This window comes from Puma concolor, chromosome C1 (assembly GCF_028749965.1).
Source record: "Puma concolor isolate L17-30 chromosome C1, mPumCon1.1.hap2, whole genome shotgun sequence".
Classification (NCBI taxonomy): domain Eukaryota; kingdom Metazoa; phylum Chordata; class Mammalia; order Carnivora; family Felidae; genus Puma; species Puma concolor.
In genome coordinates, this window is record NC_141674.1 from 54,401,276 (window position 1) to 54,424,668 (window position 23,393).

Consider the following 23,393-nt stretch of genomic DNA (forward strand, 5'->3'; position numbering starts at 1 on the left):
ACAACCCTGAGATCAAGACCTGAGCTGAGATCAAGAGTCGGATGCTCAACTCACTGAGCTACCCAGGCACCCCTCCAGTGGAGGCTTTTAAGTGAGACTCTGTGAGGAGACAAATGATCAGATTTGTTCTTTGAAAGCACAACTCCATCAGCAGGAGAGAAGAGTTTGGAGAGAAGTAGAGGGGATGATTAATAAGCTTGGGCAGTATTCCAGTGGCGAGCAACTTCCTTGACTCTATCCAAAATCCCGTTTTTGGTTTCTCCTCAATAGCATATATTCCCACATCTTTCTGCATACATGACTCTGTGGTACAAAAATAATTGTATTATATTTATTTATATAAATGTCAGCCTTCTCTTCCTTCTCCTTTTGTCTAATAGGTTATATGTGCCTTGAGGGTATTTGATTTTTTACATTAATTTTGAATTTAAAAACAAATTTCCTTCTTTTCCCCTCAGTAAATACCGTGCAGTCACTCAGTGCTTATCCTTTAAACAGCAGTTGTGTGTTTCTTTCCTGGATATTATCACCCAGTGATTACTCTCTGATGTATTTTATTACTGAGTGGAAAATTCTTAATGAAGACAGTGAAACTAAATGGCTTAGAATCCCTTCATCCGTTAAGAAGTATTATATTCATGGTAAGTTTGCTGTACTTTAATAAGTTTCTCTTATGGAGTAGTAGGAGAGTGATTATTAATTCAAATAACATAGCCAGTTAATGAAAACTTAAAAAATATAGATGATACTGCCATCTTACTACATATAATTCTATCCCTTTATCATAAACATTCAATTCTATTTCATTTGATCCTTTTAAAATATTTTACACAGTTGTAATCATATCATCTATCAACTTTTTTTCTGATTTGTTCCTTTGATATATCACAAGCATGTTTCTCTTTTCTCCCCAATCCTTTTAACCATATTTTTAATGATCATATAGCATCTTATTCTAAAGTCTACTTAAACCATTTATTTTTTTGAGAACATTTATGTTGCTTCTAGCTTTACCTTTTTTTTTCTAGACTATTTTTTAATGGCTTTTACTATCTACCACCAAATTGTTTTCCCAAATATGTGTACCAACATATAATACCACTAGTGGAGAGTGGGAATGCCAGACTGAAGGTCTAAAAATGTAGGACTTGGTGATGTAGGCAATATAAACTCCCCAGATTGGACCAGTTGCCCCAGGAGGTGATTAAACTGCATAATACAGTATCTCCAAGTCTGAGTAGGGTTGAAGTAGGGAAGCTAATGATTACCATGATCCGACAATACAGTATCACTCCAGAGACTTATACTTCAGTTGCATTCCAAAGACCCTAGCATCAGGGCACATAGAAACGATTGATAGAGAACTAAATTCAGTTCATTACCACTGTGGTCCAGATGATTATTTTCTGTGCTTTTATTTAAATTATGGGAATATATAATTTAGGCTTCAAAGAGATTGATCCCTTGTGGAATATTTATATATTATCAACATTTGTAAAAATGATACATCACTGATAGATTTGTTTTGAGCTTTGTTATACAGATCGTTGTTCCCTTGATGGGGGGTGGGGTGGGGGGCTGGATAAGCAAGGGGAATCCTGGTCCCTGCCCCTACTTTGCATTTCATAAGACTTTAGTCTCACAGCTGCCTTGAATAGGGAAACTAAGTAAATTAAATGCATATTAAAGAGGAATGTTGCTAGCTTTGGGGATATGGGAGAGGAGGTAGGGCATATTGTCCTAGAAAGGGAAACTGGAAGCTCATATCCTATGAGCTTGAACTAATTGGTAATCATTGGAACGTGCTTTTGGAATTGCAATCTTCTGTCTCTGGGTAATATTTTCAAAAATTAGTTACAAAGTATTGTCATTACTAGGAGAATTTGGAATGCTTAGGTTATTTTCGAAACTTGCTTAGTCATCAGTTTCGATCCATAAATAACTAAATTTCTAGGTGTGGAAATATAGGAGAGTCACCTAAAATTTTTTTATATAAGTTTTAATCATTAATATTAATTCAGTAGGAATGACCCTTCAATAAATTTTTCTCCTCAGATCATTTTATCCCCATCGAGAAGTATCAATTCAGTCTTTACCCAGTATTTATGGAAGGAGTGGGGAAACCGAAGATAATTAATAGTTTTACCCCAGGTAAATTTTTTCCTTTTGGTTTCTTTTCACACAGATGTGTGGTTTCCTACTCAGTTAGCAGTTATATTGCCATCTGATTATATTCTTTTTGATGAAGTCATGGAAGAGGCCAGAGTCTTACATAGATGTGTCAGGGAGTGATTGCAGTAGGAGTGTATGGTTCCCTGGTGGTAGTAAGAAGGAGAACAGCCAAGCATGGTATTGTATTCTCGTATTGGAAATTAAATTTTTCAGTCTCAAATTGGATAAAAAGTTAATGGAAACAAAATAAAGGGAGATATGCAGCTGTACAATAAAATACATCATCAGAAAGACTACTTGGAAAAATAGGACTTTTCTGTACAATTCATATAAATGTATCTACCCCAAGTAATATGTTTGGGGGTATATACTTATGAGCCTTTAAATTTTAATCAGTCTTTTAAAGGAAACATTTTGTTCCCTAAAAATAAAACTAGAAAGGTAGTTATAGAAATAAATTCACTGTTCCTCTTAAATTTCTGATTCATCTTACCATGGTTGGAGTATTAACATTTTGATTTTGCTATTACTGTTCACATTGTCTTCAAATCGAAGCAACCTAATGATGAAGTTGAAGAGAAATATTTTGCCTGGTTTCAGAATTAAAATAATTACAAAAATTCATTCATTATTTGACAAATACATGTTGGTCACAAGAACTGGGGATTGAACAGTAAACATCAGTCTCTGTACTCATGGAGCTTAAACCCCAGTGCTCTAATGGGAATGACAGTAAACAAATCATGTATAATATAACAGCAGATAGAAGTAAGTGCCATGAAGCAAAATAAGAGTAAGATGAGTTAAAGTGTGGTTCTTTAGGGGCTCCTTGTTGCGGGGGGGGGTTCTCAGTAGGGTAAGCGTCTGGCTTCAGCTGAGGTCATGTTCTCATGGCTTGTGAGTGTGCGCTCTGTGTAGGGTTCTCTGCTGTCAGCGCAGAGCCCAATTCGGATCCTCTGTCTCCCTGTCTCTCTGTCCCTTCCCTGCTCACACATTCTCTCTCTCTTTCTCAAAAATAAATAAACATTTAAAAAAAAAGTGCTGCTTTAGTTAGGATGCCCAGAATTGGTCTTTTTCTCTGCGCAGATGACATTTAAGTCAAGACCTACAAGTACAAAAGAAGACATTTCAGGCAAAGGTTAGCAAGTGAAAACTTTCTGAAGAGCAAGTATATTTGGTAGCTCAAGAAAAGCAAGGTCAATGTGCGTAGTGAACAAGGTAGACATTGGCAGGTGTTGTAAGTAGGCTTCTCTAGAAGCAGATGCTGAGACAGAGTCATCAGAACTTTAATTGGTACTTTGACTTATATAACCTAAGGTGATCAAATGGAATTGGCAAAGAAATAATTTTGAAAAAATGTTTTGCTAAATTACAGTAAACATAATTCTGAACAAAATAATAATTTTATTAATGTGACCATAATTATAGTTTATCTTTTTCTTATTTTTATATTTATATCTTTAAAGTAATACAGATTTATGATAAAATCAGAAAAAAAGTCTATTGTAATTATTGATACAGAAAGATGTCATTATTTTCTCAAGCTTCCGAATTGTGTGAATTGTATGTCTTTTTCAGATGATATTGAAAAACGCCAGAATGATGCAGGTCTATATGTAATTGTGCCAATAATTATTTCCTCTTCAATCTTATTGCTTGGAACATTATTAATATCACACCAAAGGTAATGTGTTTGATGTGAAAAATCTTTATGAAAAAAGCCCTTGAGAATATTTAAACCTTAATTTAAACCCCAAATCAGAAACATTAAAGTATGCTAGATATGTTTATGTGTATTCAGTATACAATTAAGATAGCCTAAAAAGAAAAGGCCTGTTTTCAGGAAACCACATTCTGTTTTGCTAGTACCACATAAACATCATGGAAGAAATTATTAATTAATTAATTAATTAATTTATTTATTTATTTATTTATTTATTTTATTTATCCATCCATCTATCTATCTATCTATTTATTTATTTATTACTATTTTTTAATCTTTATTTTTGAGAGACAGGGAGGGAGAGTGTACATGAGCAGGAGATGGGCAGAGAGAGAGGGAAATAGAGGATCAAAGATCTGAAGCAGGTTCTACATTGAGAGTAGAGAGCCCAATGCAGGGCTCAAACTTACAAACTGTGAGATCATGACCTGAGCTGAATTTGGATGCTTAAATGACTGAGCCACCCAGGCACCCCAGAAATTCATTTTTAAAATGTAAATACATTCAGGAAATAACAGGCTTATAACAGGATATCCTAAGCAGTATGTTCTCAGATACGGCAAAAATGACTTTTAGAGTTGTAGATTTTGGGTTGAGGACTTTTAGTGATGAAGATTTACCTGGAGTGGACAGTTCATTTTTATTTTTTTTTTATTTTTTATTTTTTATTTTTTTTAAATTTTTTTTCAACGTTTATTTATTTTTGGGATAGAGAGAGACAGAGCATGAACGGGGGAGGGGCAGAGAGAGAGGGAGACACAGAATCGGAAACAGGCTCCAGGCTCTGAGCCATCAGCCCAGAGCCCGACGCGGGGCTCGAACTCCCGGACCGCGAGATCGTGACCTGGCTGAAGTCGGACGCTTAACCGACTGCGCCACCCAGGCGCCCCGGACAGTTCATTTTTAAAAATCAGCACTGCACGGCTCCCCAGTTTGGCAAATAGCCTTGTTTGGCAAATAACCTTGAATTTCTTGTGGTTCTGTGGGTGCCCCATCACTGTGTGCTGAGAGGTCCAGACCAATGATATTATTTCACACATGCCAAATCTCTACAGAAACTTTTGTCTTATAGCAGAAAAGAGGGACAGGAGATTTTTAGAATCTGAATATATCTTTCAGTCAAGTGAGCTGATGAGGCCATATCAAGTGGAATTGTTTCTGAAATTCAACCGATGGCCACTTTTAATATATTATTTTCTCCAAGAAAATCCATGGCAAGTGTTCAGCACAGTGCCTGGCATAGAGCTGTCAAATAGTGTTGGCTATTTTTATTATTATACTGGTTATTAGATTTGATCTAGACAGAACGTTGTGGAAATCTTCATGGGATAGTATCTGAAATGAATCAAGCCCTACTGAGACATAGCTGATTAATTTCTAGTTTGTGCACCCATTAACTGTGAACATTTTCAGTATGAATGTTTTGTTATTTATCCTTTGCAGAATGAAAAAGATGTTTTGGGAAGATGTTCCAAACCCCAAGAACTGTTCCTGGGCACAAGGACTTAATTTTCAGAAGGTCCCTTTTTTAATTTTTTTAACCCAAAATATATAAGATTGCATTTAAATGCTATATGCCTTATATAGCTTCAAACATTATTAAGGTTTAAAATATTTTAAGGGTACGGTTTAAGTCTTATTGTATTCATTTAAATATGGGTTCTCTTTAATTACATATTTTTAAGAATAGCAAGATGCAGAGATTTAAAACCAGCATGAAACAAAATTCAGTAGGTAGTTTATCATGTGGGCATTAAATATATATCTGTATCACAGTATATAATAAAATAAATATTAGAATATTAAGAGTTAAATCTGATGAAGAACAGATATTTGGATATACTTTTTTGGTATAAATTGATTGTCTTTAGGTAAAAGCTGGAATCAATATTTTTAATCCCTGTAATTATTTCCATAATTATTTAAATCAATTAAAAACTATAAAAATAATTATGGCCTCAAACACCACAACCTGAAAAATATAATTACCATAATAAAACTTACATTTTAAGTACATTGGTTTTTTTTCAAGCTAAAGTACTTTATGAACTAGCTACAATAAAATAATTTGTACTTACATCTATGATAGAATTTCTTAGAAACCTCTAGTGTTTAACTAATATTTCATTAGTTCTTGTAGTTTCCCTTGAAGCCAGGTTGGTTTTCCACCCATAAAATTGAGAAAATAGAATTCAGTTTTCATGTCCAAATATCAACATGCTGTTTTAAATATCAGTCATATGGAGGTTATTAAGCAGTCTCAATGATTGCATCTTTATTATTAGTCACTGTTGAAAAGTCTTCACTGGTTTCCTTTTAGCTACAAGATAAAGTACAGTCCCTTTAAGCTAGCACTCAATGACTTCTGTCTACAATCAACTTACATAACCTATCTCTTCTGTCCCTGGGCCTTGGTCATGCCTTTACTGTTCCCTTTACCTCTACAGCCCCACCATGTCAGTGAAGACCTTGCCCTTCTAGGCCCCTTTCCCCAAACCTTCCTTTAACAAAAGTAGTTCAGAATTTCTCCCCCTCTAAGTTCCCAGAGCATTTTACTGTTTAATTTTTGTGAAAAGTTCTCTGAATTCCTGGGGAGTATTTTACCCCTCACAAATATTGACTGACTTCCTGCTGCTTGTGAAGTATGAAAGTGAAGATTCAGTAAAGCATTGCTGGTAATTCATAAGAGTGTCTGCTTATATATGTGCAAATCACTGAGACATAGTCGTATATGCTTCAATCTGCAGCATCTCAGTTTCGTTTCCTGTAAAATGAAGTTTAATAGAACTCACATCATAAGATTGTTTTGGGGATTGAAGAAGATGGTACTTGTAGCATAGTTAAGTTTCAATAACTATTAGTTATCGTTATTTTACATATTTAGATGTTTTAAATTATTATTCTTTCAGTTACACTGTGGGGTAAGTATCATTATCTCCATTTTATAGAAGAAAAAACCTGAAGCTCATAGTGATTAGGTGATTTATTTTAGAACCTGGCTTGGCTTGCCTATTTGTCTCACAGTGGAGCCTGCTCCATTAGTTCTTTTTCTCTCTAGTGGTGGCTTTCAATTTTTTTTTTTTTTTGACCATGACCCACAGTAAGAAATATGCCTTACCTTGCAGCCCAGTACATGCATAGACGTAGATATGCAAAACTGAAAAAAGATGTCCAAGTGATTTTATTATATGCAGTGCTATTTTCAAAATTCTATTTTGTTTTAAAAATACTGATTGCAACCCAGTACATTGATTTCACATACTAATGGCCTATGACTTGAGGTTAGAAAAACACTGCTCTACAGCTTATCGATGAACAAATGGACAAATATGTAATGTTGTAGATATAACAGTGCAAGCAATTAAATTGTAATCTTTCAGCAGAAATTACAGTCTTTTTTATATTAAATATAATTTATTGTCAAATTGGTTTCCATACAACACTCAGTGCTCATCCCAACAAATGCCCTCCTCAATGCCCATCACCCACTTTCCCCTCTCCCCCACCCGCCATCAACCCTCAGTTTGTTCTCAGTATTTAAGAGTCTCTTGTTTTGCCTCCCTCCCTCTCTGTAATTTTTTTTCCCCTTCCCCTCCCCCATGGTCTTCTGTTAAGTTTCCCAGGATCCACATATGAGTGAAAACATATGGTATTTGTCTTTCTCTGCCTGACTTATTTCACTTAGTATAATACCCTCTAGTTCTGTTCACGTTGCTGCAAATGGCCAGATTTCATTCTTTCTCATTGCCAAGTAGTATTCCATTGTATATATAAACCACATCTTCTTTATCCATTTTTCAGTTGATGGACATTTAGGCTCTTCCCATAATTTGGCTATTGTTGAAAGTGCTGCTATAAATATTGGGGTACAAGTGCCCCTGTGCATCAGCACTCCTGTATCCCTTGGATAAATTCCTAGCAGTGCTATTGCTGGGTCATAGGGTAGATCTATTTTTAATTTTTTGAGGAACCTCCACACTGTTTTCCAGAGCAGCTGCACCAGTTTGCATTCCCACCAGCAGTGCAAGAGGGTTCCTGTTTCTCCACATCCTTGCCAGCATCTATAGTCTCCTGATTTGTTCATTTTAGTCTCTCTGGCATGAGGTGGTATCTCAGTGTGGTTTTGATTTGTATTTCCTTGATGAGGAGTGACATTGAACATCTTTTCATGTGCCTGTTGGCCATCTGGATGTTTTCTTTAGAAAAGTGTCTATTCATGTCTTTTGCCCATTTCTTCACTGGATTATTTGTTTTTTGGGTGTGGAGTTTGGTGAGTTCTTTATAGATTTTGGGTTCTAGCCCTTTGTCCGATATGCCATTTGCAAATATCTTTTCCCATTCCATTGGTTGCCTTTTAGTTTTGTTGATTGTTTCCTTTGCAGTGTAGAAGCTTTTATCTTGATGAGGTCCCAGTAGTTCATTTTTGTTTTTAATTCCCTTGCCTTTGGAGATGTGTTGAGAAAGAAATTGCTTCGGCTGAGGTCAGAGAAGTTTTTTCCTGCTTTCTCCTCTAGGGTTGTGATGGCTTCCTGTCTCACATTCAGGTCCTTCATCCATTTTGAGTTTATTTTTGTGAATGGTGTAAGAAAGTGGTCTAGTTTCATTCTTCTACATGTTACTGTCCAGTTCTCCCAGCACCATTTGTTAAAGAGACCGTCTTTTTCCCATTGGATACTCTTTCCTGCTTTGTCAAAGATTAGTTGGCCATACATTTGTGGGTCCAGTTCTGGAGTCTCTCTTCTATTCCATTGGTCTATGACACTGTCTTATCTTCAGACCAGGTAGCACTAGTTTTAAAGATGATCATTCTCTTTATAGAAACTTCACTTTGTTTTGAGTCCATCTAGCCCCATACCTCTCTCAGCTATGCACTTACTTGCTGTAAGCCCTTACTCCCCTTTCATTAAACAGAAGTCATGATATTTTTTTAATTTGTAAAATATTTATTCCTCTCCTCTGTCTTCCATTGTAAATTCATATAGTAACATTTTTGTAGCTATAGTGATATTTCAGCCATATATATTTATTTGTCGTTCATTCATTCATTCAATAAGCACATAGTGAGTATTTATATGTAAGTCTAGGATATTGCTTGGATCTTGGAAAACAAATTTTTAAGAGATTTTCCTTAGTATCTGGGAAATAAGACAGATCATAAAGGAGTGGCTGGGTGGAAAGCAGAATAGAAAGAACTTGTCTTCTTTACCATCTCCAAAATAGTTGATTCATTTTAAAATTCATTAATTTCTGGGGCGCCTGGGTGGCGCAGTCGGTTAAGCGTCCGACTTCAGCCAGGTCACGATCTCGCGGTCCGTGAGTTCGAGCCCCGCGTCAGGCTCTGGGCTGATGGCTCGGAGCCTGGAGCCTGTTTCCGATTCTGTGTCTCCCTCTCTCTCTGCCCCTCGCCCGTTCATGCTCTGTCTCTCTCTGTCCCCAAAATAAATAAACGTTGAAAAAAAAAATTAAAAAAAAAAATAAAATTCATTAATTTCGCTCATTCACTCATGGGCTATTTATTGAATACCTATTCTTTGTTAGTCACTATGCAATATCTTCAGGTTGTAATGACCAGAAAACAGAAACTCCTGGAGCGAATGGTCTAGTGGGGAAGATAAGCATCAATCAATGATAATAAAAATAATAATAATATATATATGATCTATATGATATACTGATAATTATAAACAACATGTTGTTAAAGAAAAGGATCCATTGTGCTGAACTTAGTGTGTGGGATGGATGGGGACGAGAGGGTGAAGATAGGAAAGCGACAATTGAGCTAAGCTCTGGAAGATGCGTAGTCATTAAATAGATTTTGTGGTGGAGGGGTAGAGCCCAGGCAAAGCCACCTGCAAATATAAAGCCCTGAGGTAGAAAGGATCATAGCACATTCACAAACTGAAAATAGGGAGATTAAAAGAGAGTGTAGTTTTTAATTACAGTGTAATATTTAATTTTCTTAAATATGAAGGGTTCTTTCTTTTAATATGAGCTTTTTTTTTGGTCAGAAAAACTAAATACCTATATAAGCAAAAATTTTAAAGCTTCACTATACAAGTATATATGAATGCAGAGAATAACCATCTCACTGTCTCTTTAGGGGAAGCTAAAATATTCTGTCTTCAACATGTGAAGCTCTGAAATCTTCCCTATGCACCACCATGAAAATGGTTTCTAAGTGTTTACCAGGGCAGGGAAATGATCAGGCCCATCTCAGCAAATGCAGTTTGAGCCTGCAGCAAATGTCTTTTCCTTTCCAGAAAATGGTGTGTGCAAAGGAACCACTTGATGGGTAGAGGTCGGGTCAGTAAATATTTGTAGACTATGTGCTCCCCTGTCTCACATGGACATGATGAAAATGAGCACAAAGCTGCAGCAGATCATCTGATAGACATTATATACAAGGAGACTGAAATACCACTAAAATTTCCTATGTTCTGGTAAAATAAAGAAATGTGAAGAATTTTTAGGATACTTAAAGTGGGTGTGAATATCCTTATTTGTAAGACCGATTTTCCCCCCTCTGCAGATATTTGACTTTATATAATCTTATAAGATATTATTTGAGCACAACTAGTCCTTAAGATGCATAATTTATTTCTAGGGATTAATAGGTACACAGAAAACATAATCAGGAATAAAGGAATTTTTGGAATATAATGGCGATATTTGAAGAGTGAAGAATATAATTTCAAAGGATTTTACTAATGGTAAACATTTAATCTTCTAAAATTCAATAACTTAAGAAAAATCTCATTTTCTACTTTATCTCCTAAATAACTAAAAATAATAGTTTTTAGTCTAATAGAGAAAAATAATATAGTGTAATTCATACTAATTTCTAAAAATGGTACGGCAAATTTACTATTGGCTCTTCACTTTCATATTTTATTTTATTTAATTCTCATAGGCCTAACCGTCTTAAATTTTATGATGACCATACTGAGTCTCAGAGTGGTTCAGTGGCTTGTCTTGATCATCTATCCTGTACTTGTATAAACCTTCGTTAAACCCCAGTCCATTGGACTCAAACTGCTACCCTTGCCATCAGTTCCATATTAACAAATGTATTACTTAATTTAACTAGTGCCATTAATTGTACACCTAAAAATAATTGAAATGGTAAATCTTATATATATTTTAACAAAATTCTAAAAATGGGTAAAAATCTGAATAGACATTGAAAAATATTTTTAAATGTTTATTTTTGAGACAGATGTGAGTGGGCAAGGGGTAGAGAGAGAGGTAGACACAGAATCCAGAGTAGGCTCCAGACTCTGAGCTGTCAGCACAGAGCCTGATGCAGGGCTCGAACTCACGAACTGTGAGATCATGACCTGAGCCACAGTCGGACGCTTAACTGACTGAGCCACCCAGGAGCCTCTGAATACACATTTTTGCAAAGAAGACATATAAGTGAAAAATAAGCACTAATGCATATATGTTCAACATTATTAACTATTGGGGAAATACAAGCCAAAAACACAAGATACCACTTTACACTGGCTAGAATGGCTATAATCAAAAAGATGATAAGTGTTGGTGAGAACATGGAGAAATTAGAACTCATACACTGCCAGTGGGAAAGTAAACTGATGCAGCCCTTTCTGTGCTAACAGCACAGAGCCTGCTTGGGATTCTCTCTTTCTCTCTCTGTCTGCCCCTCCCCCTGCTCATGCTCTCTTTTTCTTGAAGTAAATAAATACACTTAAAAAAAATGATGCAGCCCTTTTGGAAAATGGTCTTAACGGTTCAACATAGAGTTACCATATGACCCAATAATTCCACTGCTAGGTATGTATCCAATAGAAATGAAATCATGTATTTACATGGAGATTTATACATGAATGTTCATAACAACATTGTTTATAATGGCCAAAATGTGGCAACAAGCCATATTTTTTAATATCCATCAAATGCTGAATGGATAAGCAAAGGGTGATATATCCAATTCTAAAACAAAAGGAAACAACAAACAAAAAACCCACAACGTGTTGCAAAGCAAACATACTGCGGTAGTCCATTGTTGTTAAAAACAATGACAGTATTTTTTAAGGAGATAATTTTTTACGTGAAATATTTTCCTTAATTTGTTCTTCACATTCAGATTACTTTGATCATTGGTTTTTATGAAAGTAATCTATACTTGTAATTCTTTAGATATCCAACCTGGTTTCTAACATATTCCCTAAAAGTAATCTCTTCCATTTTTTAAGCTATCATTCTCATTCCCTTTTGTTTATAATTAATCAAAAATCCATATTTGCCTCATATTTTTTTATTGATAAAAGTTAAGATAAAGTTTGTCCTGCTTATTCCTCTCATTCGTTTTGGTCCCTCCTTCCCTTTTTAGGGGCACCGACTTTCAAGAATATAGTATGTATTTGTCTAGTTTGTGCTTTTGTACTTTACTGTATCTGTATATGTGTATCCATGACCAATGAACAATAATACTTTTGGCATTAATTAATTAATGTTATCATGCCTTCCATGTCATTCAAAAATTATTTTTGTTCTAAGCATTGTTTTTTGAGATCTTTCCATGTTGATGCCATTAACGGAGTTCAGCTATGTGGACTGGCCGATTGTATTCCATCCTATAAATATATCATAATTCATATGTCCATTCCCCCTATGGATATTTAAGTTGTTTGCAAACTTTTTCTATTCATTACAAACAATGCTGCTGTAAACATGGTTGTTAATATCTCTTTGTTCTCTGGGGATGTATATGTCCCATTATTTAAAAAGATAAGTTTTTGCATGAGCATGTGATCAGTGTGCATGGTTTAATAGTGAAATAGTATGGAAGAGCATTTGTTGCAAAGTAGAGTGTCCTCCTCCATGCCTACCTACCCTTAGTCTTGCTTTCCAAATGCCATTACTTTAAACTGGTTTGCTTTTAACTTTTCTGGCAAGTCATCTTTATATTTCTAAAAATAATATGCTTACACCAGTACGGAATGTAGACATGATCAATTGGTTTCTGGCTATAATGAATATTTATGGATACACATACTTTTCCTTCCGTTCTCCTTTCCCCACGCTCCTACGACATACTGTGTTGTCGCCTTTTCCCCATTTTTGTCAGTAATTACTCTGCAACCTCAGAAGAATCTTTTTAAATTCCATTTATTTCCATCAATAGAGGCCACTTGTAGGAGCTCCCCTTCTAGGGAGCTTTATTGTTAAATAAAGACATTAGCACTCTTACCTTCTCTCTCCACCTCCCAGTCTATGTAAATAGAACTCTTCGCTTTAAGTCAGGATTGATAGCATGTTTTGTCCTATAATCATTGTAAAAAACACAAAGTCAGTAAACTGCATTTAGGTGGCTATGGGTATGTAAACACTGTTCCTTGAAGAACAAGTAATATACGTGATGACATTTCTTGGTAGTTCCAATGTCACAGGAGAATGTTTTTTTTAAAAGATATTAGAAATATTTCACCTGTTGGTCAGAATTGTGCCAAATTTTAGTTGACTTCGTTTTTAGTTTTTATGGGGTTGTTGTTGCTTTTTCTAGTGTTTCTAATTGCCTTTATAAAAATGTAATGTTTATTTTATTTATTTATTTATTTTTAAATTTTTTTTCAACGTTTTTATTTATTTTTTGGGGGACAGAGAGAGACAGAGCATGAATGGGGGAGGGGCAGAGAGAGAGGGAGACACAGAATCGGAAACAGGCTCCAGGCTCTGAGCCATCAGCCCAGAGCCCGACACGGGGCTCGAACTCACGGACCGCGAGATCGTGACCTGGCTGAAGTCGGACGCTTAACCCACTGCACCACCCAGGTGCCCCTGTAATGTTTATTTTTGAGAGAGAGACAGAGGGTGAGCAGGGGAGGGACAGAGAGGGAGACACAGAATCTGAAGCAGGCTCCAGGCTCTGAGCTGTCAGCACAGAGCCCAGCATGGGGCTTGAACTCATGAATGGTGAGATCATGACTTGAGCCAAAGTCAGATGCTTAACCGACTGAGCCACCCAGGTGCCTGCTAATAGCTTCTTTCAAAGTGTTTTTGAATGTCTGTGTGCTGCTATTATACAAACTTCTTCACTGGACACCTTTTCCCAGTGTACTCTGCCCAGGAAACCCTATATCCTCCTACTTCAATCCGGATAAGGTGTTTTCTATAATTTCTACGAGCCATCACCCAGAATTTTTCCTTAACTGGTTTCTAGTGATTGCTGCTTCCTAAGTTCGTTTCCTTCCTCTTTCTTGATTAACTACATCCTTAAGTAACCTCCTAAGAAATGTTATGTGCTAAGTCAGAGTCTCTTCATGCCTGAAATTCTTTTCATTGTGCCTTCATTGATCGTTAGTTTGGTGGAGTAGCCATTTCCAGATTGGACAAACTTTCCAATTCAACTTTGAAGCAATTCCTGTCTCATCATCTAGCACTCAGTATTGCTTCTGAGAACTCAGATGCCATTCTAATTTTTACTCCTCACTGGTTACTTGCAGTTTTCTTGCACTTAAAAATTCTCTCCATTTGTGTGTTCTAAAATTTCAGCGATGGATCTTGGGAGGTTCTTTTTCATTTAACTTGGTCACCATTTGAAGACACTTTCAATTCCATGCCTTCTGTCTTATCTAAGAAATTATATTATTTCTTTGTGATTTTCTCTCTTCCTGTTTCTTTTGTTTTCTCTTTCTAGAATATGTATTTGTTAGATGTTGAGCCCTTTGCATAGATCTTCTATATTTCTTATCACTTTATTATGTTCTTTTGTTGTGTTTTGTTTTACATTGAGACCTTGCCATATCCTATTCTTCTAGTGTTTCTGTTGAACTTTTATTTACTATCACATTTGTAAATTTGCAAGCTTTTTTTTCAGAGTATTTTTTTCTGGTTTTATATATGATATTTTCTTAAATCTTACTAGAAGGACCATTTTAAGGATCATTGTTTGTTTGAAAAATTCTCTTTTTTCCCTTTTCCCTGAATTCCCTTTCTGCCAGGATCCTATTTTCTTCTTGTTTATATTGGCTTTTCTTTTTTTTAATCTCAGACTTTCCCTAAATATCTAGTAATTATTTGGTTTCCTTTAATGTTTTAGAATGAAACTGTAGATGAGCTGATTGGGAGCCCAATGTGTATAGGCAGGGATTGTTGCTCTGGGTGGGTAGATAGGGCTCTGGCTAGCTGAGGAAAAAAATGTACTCATAGTCGCTACTACCCCACAGCTGCTTAGTAACTCCCAGGAGAGCTCCTTAGTTGCTTTTGAAAACAAAACCTCAATTTGGGTGTGGAAGGTAGTTCTAATATAAAGGCTCTTCCATACACAACAGACAACTGGAAGAGCCCCATTCCTTCATATCTTCTTTTACCTGCCATTTCTTCACTCATTTCTTCACTCAACTCACTCATTTACCTGCTTTTACCTGCCATTTCGTCACTCACCATCTCAACTGGATTCAACTGGGCAAACTGGCTTTCTCTTCAGCCACAGCCTGCTCTGGAGATACTTTGGTTTGTAGCTTTCTTTGCTCATCCTCGTTGGTCTATACTCTTCTGGTTGTTTTCCATCTTTTAGAAGTGAATTCAAAATCTTATTCCCTCTTGCCTTCTCAGGTTATCTTCTGTGTTGTGGGTATATATTTGTTGTTTGTGTACTTTTATTGTGACAGAGTTCTACAAAGATGAGAGAGAAATGTGTTCAAACTGCCATCTTGAACCAGAATACTGTGCTACACCATTTCTTTTCATACTTTAAAAGTCAGAATCTTAAAAATAAATTAAAAATAAAATAAAAATAAATATATAAATCAGAATCTTAAACAAAAGTTGAATTCTTGTAGGAAAATACAGTGACGCAATAGACTTGCTTTTTCTTCTAATGCAAATTTCATAGTGTTTAAAAGACTGTAACCAATTTGGTTATTTACCTTTCTCTTTAGCAGTGTTGCCTAATCTATCATTTTCTTCCTCTAAATCTAAATCATCTGTAATTTTTTTGGGTGGAGGGGGATCTAACCCCGCTTCTTTGTTGTCTTCTTCACAAGAGTGTACTCCAGTTAACAACTTACTTTAGAAGTGAGAAAGCTAAAGCCAAATAGATTTTCCCTTGTGATTCAAAGACTATCCAAGATTCCTCAGTCTGCTCTAGGCCTCCAAAGAAGAAGCTGAAAGACCTGCAGCTTCCCAGAATACCAGCCTCACAGATCTGAGGCAGAGCAACTCTGAAATTGGTCTTGCAGAAGTAGGTAGAGCTGGTGTGGTTTTGAGTTGGAAGTTCTATTTAGGAGTACACGTTACTGGGCTTAGAAATACCTATCTCACTCCCCTAAAATATGATTTCAGTTTTGTTTACTTTCCTGTTCTTCATATTTGTTATATGCCCATGAATTATAAGTAGCCAGAGGAGAGACTGAATTAATCGGCTGAAATCTAACACAGCAAGTAGAAAAAGCAAAACAAAAAACATGTTTTCCTGCCTGTTTGCAGTTAGCATCTCTTTTCATTTTTCCATTGTTTTATAGAAAGTTTGTTAGACTGGAAGAAAATAAAGAACTAAGTTGGGGTCCTCACTCTGCTCTAATTAGCTCTGTAACTTTAAGCCCCAGTCAATTTGTTTATAAAAAAAAAAAAAAAAAAGGGAGACTCATGGACCAGATGGTTTCTTAGATTTTTCCCCCCCCTAGATTAGATTAGATTGCCTAGATTAGAAAAATCATGATAATGGTCCATTATTTCAGCTCTTCTTTCTCTTAATTTTTGAACTTTTGTTTTTACTCCTCTACTCTTTTACTCTTTCTTGTTTCAAGCTCTCTAATACTTCTCCTGCTCCTCACTCTCCCCCGCCTATTTATCTTTCCAGCTCTTTGTTCTTTCTCCTTATTCTGTTATTATTGTATAGTTTTTCCTTTTCTGGGGTCACCAAGACTGTTCTTAGAGTGTGATATTAAGGCATGCTTTACGGAAATAGAAAAGGCTACCTTAGTTCAAAATTTTACTCTTTCCTAAAAAGGTACATTACTGTAGTATCACAGAAGAATTGATAGTCCAGAAGCCATGCCTGAGAGAAAATGTTTTTGAAATATTTTATCTTTTGTTTCTGATTTTTTGTTTTGCTTTCTTATTTTATTTTATCTAAACAGAGAATGGATATTCTTTGAAGCTTAATCATGATCACAACTGATGAACCCAATTCTTCCCAACATTCTGTAGAGTATTAGAAGATTTTTACATTTTGAAGAAGGGGAGACAAATCTAAAAAAATATTTGGTTGAACTATTGAGAACTAACATATAGTGGATGATGCTGATTTAGAACTTAAATAGAAGGGTAAATTTGGGGTCAAGATGTAGGTCTCAGTCCACTGCATTTTGAATATATGCTTACTTTTCAGGTCGCATGAAGTTTAACAAGTAATATTCATGGTATCTGGCTTTTGATTTATCATTTGTATGGTGGTCATAAAACGTTAAAAACTATGACTGTTGCTCTTCCCATGGGTCTATTAGATATTATCAGATATGTAGTAGACAGTGCTGTAACTAGATGAAAGCTACAACTTGACACATAACTTTGCAAACACAATGAATCTAATTATAAAATACAGTAAAACTATTTAGCTAATATTTTCACATCCCAAATTTTCCATTTTATATTCTTCTCTAGACATCTGAGCTTATAAACTGACCCACTTGGGTGTTGTTTTGAATGTCTTATAGCTTTTATGTCTATCTAACTTTGGTCAGTCTGGGGATTTCTATCGTTGGTATCCTTGCAAATGGCTTATGTGCTAACTTCTGTTTCAGTTCAAAGAAAGCCAGAAGTTAGGGCTTGTGCTGGTCACAGGCCAATGGAAGTTACAGTTCGTATCAGGATGACCTGACATATCCAGGTCAGACTGACCAGATCAGAAAACACATCAGTCTCCAATTCAGCCTCTTTGGAAATTCCTTCTTAAATTTATTTACACTGAACCACTCAAAGCCTCTGGCAGGCATAGAAGTACACAGTGATGCAAAAAGGGAGCTTTTCCAACAAGTTCATGGCAAGGGTAGGACATTTCTCCCTGGAAAAAAAGACCCTTGCTGTTTCTATGATGCTAGCATACTAAGTGTGTTATGTTGCTCACATTCAAAATAAACCAAAGCCTCTGTTTGATGAACCTAAATAATATTCAGATTTAGGTAAAGACAGATCACTAACATTTAGATTTCACTCAGAGTTTTATTTGATTACCAAAAAAGACACTAAAAATGAGGAGCGATGTGTCCTTTTCCCCTTCATTGACTTTGAATAGGTATCATTGGAATGTAAAATCAAAGTGTGAAATTATGAAAGAATATTTTTTAATTCCTACCAGCTGAATACATACTTAATATGTTCCCAGACTGTTCTAAAATCTTTAAAAATTAGGTGCATATAATGGTTAAGATTTTGTAATGAACATACTTTTAATAAATGTTTGTGACCCATTGATGAGATATACCTCAATAATATATGGGTATGTGATTTCTTATTAATTATCTTCCATCTGGATGCATTTGAAGACATGTAAATTATTTGGTACCAATAATTAGTTACCAGTTATAAGGTTTTAGAGGACATGAAATATGCCAGAGCCATCATCTGAAGAACATATATGAGTCTGCGTGCTATTGGCTATTTGTGTGTATTTTTTGTTTTCATGTTGATAGCATGTAATTCCTTTATTTGGTGATCTTATTTTCTAGGTTCATTTAAATTTTAAGAAATTCAAGACACACAGAGTAGCAAGTTTAAGAAAAAATAATATGAGAAAATAAATATTTGAAGCAAATCATAAAACTAATGATAAATTTCTGTCAGAAAAAAAGGCATAGGAACAGTTTTCATATATTATGTTCATAAATAACAGAGAAGGTTGTGTTAACATGATATTTGTCATTATGTAGGATTTTAATATCTATATAAATGTATTCCATTTTTTATCATATTTAGCATTTGGTATATTTATTCTTTATGGTTATAATCACAAATATATTTCATTTAAGAATTTAGAACTGTGCTAATGAATTATGTTTTTATATGAAATATATTTGCCATTATGAAGAATAGTTGGGGATACTGTTATTTCAGGGAATAAGTTTGAATTCATTCTGGTAGTTTAAAAATTGTAAAATTCAGGGGCATGTGGGTGGCTTAGTCGGTTGGGCGTCCGACTTCAGCTCGGGTCATGATCTCACAGTTCGTGAGTTCAAGCCCCACATCGGGCTTGCGCTGACAGCTCAGAGCCTGCAGCCTGTTTTGGATTCTGTGTCTCCCCCTCTCTCTGCCCCTCCCCCACTCACACTCTGTCTCTGTCTCCCTCAAAAATAAATAAACATTAAAAAAATTTTTTTAAATAAATAAAAAATAATTGTAAAATTCAAAAGGTCAATCATATGTATGTTTCACAAATTGAACACATTTTCAGTAGCACGTCCTTTAGTTGCGTTAATTTTTGAATGTGATGTGTCCACAGTGTTCTTCATTTTGCACTTATTTTTCAATATGTTTACATTGTATAAGTTGAGCTTTTTACACACAGATTCTTGATTTGTAGCTGCTTAGCAGGATTTTTTTGTTGTGATGTAACCAGCATTCTTATAAAAGATACGATGTGCATTTGTTTTGTGTCTTTGTCTTCATTCCACATGTTCCGTGTGTATTTTTATGTGAAGTTATCTATAAGGAATGGTGACTTAAGAGTCTGTGATCATCTCTTTTACCATCATTGTTTTCAACAAATTGGTGTTCCTGTCTTCTGGTGATCTTAAGTAGATTTTCAGTATCGTGTAAGGCAGATTAGTCTCAACAGTCACAAATAGTTCGCCTTTACATCATATCTTATGTCATGGCGTAGATACTCTAATTACCTTTGGACTAGAGGGTTTGTTCATTTGATTTTATTTCAATTACTTTTTCATTTGAGGTTTAAATTTTTCAGTTTGTGGAAGCCTAATTTGCTGTAAAACATGAGGAATTCTTCAGAAGATATGCAGCAACCAATCTTTATTGAGACCTAAGCACTTTCAGACCCTCTCTAATTTATTCCCCACCGCAATGCCAGGAAGTAAATATTGATAGAACACATTTTTACAGATGAAGAAACCAAAAGACAAAGAAGTTAATGTACTTGTCCATGGTCATAGAAGTGGAAGGACTCAAACCAAAGTCTATCTCATCCCACTTTAAACACTAATTTATATGTCTCTCCCTTATGATTTTTGACATATCCATTTCAGTCCAAAACTAGTTAATGTGTGCTTGACTTATGTCCTTTGGTAGTAAACCTTTTACACTTTCGTTTCTGCAATGATGTCGTAGTGAAGAAAAATAATAATAATAATACAATTGAGCGTTAAAATGTGTCTTTTCTTTTAGCCAGAAACGTTTGAGCATCTTTTTGTCAAGCATACAGAATCAGTGATATTTGGTCCTCTTCTTTTGGAGCCTGAAGCCATTTCAGAAGATGTCAGTGTTGACACAACATGGAAAAATAAAGATGACATGGTGCCAACAACTATGGTCTCTCTACTTTTGGCAACTCCGGATCTTGAAAAGGGTTCTATTGGTATCAGTGACCAGCACAACAGTGCTGACTTCTCTGAGCTTGAGAGCAGCGTGGTAACCTATGAGGATGAAAACAGGAGACAGCCCTCTGTTAGATATGCTACCCTACTCAGCAGCTCTAAATCAAGTGACATTGATGAAGAGCAAGGGCTTATAAATAGTTCAGTCAGCAAATGCTTCTCTAGCAAAAATATTCTGTCCAAGGATTCTTTCTCTAACAGCTCATGGGAGATAGAAACCCAGGCATTTTTTATATTATCAGATCAGCATCCCAATATAATTTCACCACACCTTCCGTTCTCAGAAGGATTGGATGAATTTTTGAAACCTGAGGGAAATTTCCCTGAAGAAAATAATGGTGAGAGGTCTGTCTATTATTTAGGGGTCACCTCAATCAAAAAAAGAGAGAGTGGTGTGTTTTTGACTGACGAGTCACAAGTGTTGTGTCCGTTCCCAGCCCATTGTTTACTCACTGACATCAGAATCCTCCAGGACACTTGCTCACAACTTGTAGAAAATCATTTCAGTTTAGGAACTAATGGTCAGAAGACTTTTGTATCTTACATGCCTCAGTTTCAGACTTGTTCTACTCAGACTCGGAAGATAATGGAAAACACAATGTGTGACCTAACTGTCTAATTTCATTCAAGAAACATCTCAGATGTATGTTACAGTGAATCATATGAATGTATGTAATACAGTCCACCATGGTTGTGGATATGGGAGAGGAAGGAAAACTGTTAGAGTCAAACTTGAAAGTGAGTGTTTCCAAATTAAAGGTATCTGTCATTGCTCAGTAATATTGACAAAAAATGAGAGAAAGTCTTCAAGAGCCTGGCAATGTAGACTGACTCTTCTAATGATTTCATTAACAAGCTACACTAGGAAGATCTCCAATGGCTTGTTTCTAGCTAGAAATGAACCCAACAAATACCATGTTTGGCGAACATTAGACCTGTGTAGAAAGAGCTAATCTTCTCGATTATACCTAAGTTTAAAAGACACTGTGGGATGTAACTTGTTTCAAAGGTATGGTTGTTTTATCTTGAGTTGTCTTTGTTTTCAACTGATTCACACGCGCGCGCGCACACACACACACACACGTCTATACATAAGAGGCATCCTCGTACATTTTTGAAGTATGTGATATATTTGTATTTGTGCCACTTGACTGTGTGATTTTAAGATTTTGCAATTTAACAAACTTGCCTTGAGCACTTACTCTGTGGTAGGCAGTCCGCTAAATGTTGCAGATTTAGATCTGGCCTGGGGGATATACTTCTGAAGACTGACAAGTAAGCTGATCTTTATGTATCGAATATAACCATGCAATGATACTACCTATCAGAATGGCAATACTAGAATACAAACAGTATTTTGATGACAACAAAAGCATTTTGAAAACATAATGTGTGTCTTAACGCTTCCCTATAAAAGATGTTGCAAGGGTTGCTTTCTGATACAGTTAGATGACTAAATGCTACTGTATATCACTCTGGAATTATTGTCTTCCCTGATTCCAGCTTGCTTGTACGCTGTTTTTTTTTTTCTCACTTCTCTTTCATATAACCACCCACTGTGTTAAAGCTTTCCATATTTTATCTCAATCAATTATTAAAATAATTGTATGAGACATGTACTACTATAACACCCTTATTAAAGATTAGAAGATTAAGTAATTTTCCCAAGGACACAGAGTTAGTGTATAATGGAACCAGAATCCAGATTTAAACCCAGATCTTTTAATGCTAGTGATTATGTTTTAAACCTATACCTTACGTTGCCGTCCATTAAAAAAATGACTCACAAGCAGATAAAATTTGTTAAGTGGATATATAATCCTGGGTGAAAATGAAGTGAGAATTATACAGATGTTGTTTTTGCCTTTAAAGACTTTAATATTTCTTGTTTGTTTCAGTTTTTGGTATGGCAAGAAAACTCCGAGACAGCATTTTGAGCAACAAACTAATCAAGAAACCTGCAGAGATAGATGTTGAGTGTCAATAAATCAGAATTTCAAGATGATCAGTATAATCAAAATACATATCTTAGTACTCAGAAATATGCCTATTAGATTGCTAAGCATCACCAGTTTCATACTTGGCCTGAGAGAGGATCCTGCTGATTTTACTGTTACCCTAGATAAAATCCTACACTCCATCTCTATTCTAGTTGTGGCCATATGAAATGAGAAGTTCTAGACAGTGACAAAGATCTCAGGGCCCAAACAACAGGTATTTTTTTTCACACTTCATGATCATTTGCCAATTAGAAATCAATAAAGTTGTTTCATGCCATAAGGATTGTTGAGATATCTCAGGATCTCACATACTCATCAACAGATAGGTGACTCACAAGAGAATGGTAGAGGGCTCACATCAACTCACTGAATTTTGAGTGTGGTATGAAAGCCTTAGTTCTATACAAAGATAAATTGAGAGAATACATTTTTTTCACTGATGTTTTAAGTGGTTTACAGATTCAGAAACAGAAAGAAATTATTGCATGTATGGAAGTTCTGGCAAAATTGACCATTATTTTTAATGCTGCTCATAGAATATAGAAGTTGTATTGAGGATGCAGTATAGAAGAATTACATTTTGCTCCATTCTGCATAAAGTTAGAGATTAAACAATGAGCATGTCCACTGAGACACAACATTCTCCTGTGGCCTGGGACCCATGACTATATGACTATGGGGAAGAGAAAGTGACAGATGTTCCAAACAGCCTATGATTTCACCATGCTCTGTGTATGTGGCAGTGAATTCAGAAGTCCCAGCAACAGTGTAGTGCTGCAGGTCTGAGTTAAAGGAATTTAGTAACAATATATTAACGAGATCATTGATATCCCGGTGCACAGTTCCAAAAACAAATGAAAACATCTCAAGTAGTGAAATGCCAAGGGAGTTGTTTTCATGGAGAGGGCTGAATGGTAGAGTTTGGCC

General features: G+C 35.6%; 1 protein-coding gene across 5 annotated transcripts in view; it reads left to right on the top strand.

The window, feature by feature from the left end:
* LEPR (leptin receptor) overlaps positions 1–22,746 on the top strand; it is a 105,661-nt gene extending 82,915 nt beyond the window's left edge. For all 5 annotated transcript variants that reach the window (XM_086717216.1, XM_086717218.1, XM_086717217.1 and 2 more), the window contains 5 exons: positions 459–641; positions 2,056–2,151; positions 3,751–3,856; positions 5,339–5,414; positions 20,258–22,746. In XM_086717216.1, coding sequence (XP_086573342.1) covers positions 459–641; positions 2,056–2,151; positions 3,751–3,856; positions 5,339–5,414; positions 20,258–21,085 — 1,289 coding nt within the window. In that variant the 3' untranslated portion in view covers positions 21,086–22,746. The remainder of the gene's footprint in view (positions 1–458; positions 642–2,055; positions 2,152–3,750; positions 3,857–5,338; positions 5,415–20,257) is intronic.
* Positions 22,747–23,393: the final 647 nt, after the last annotated feature.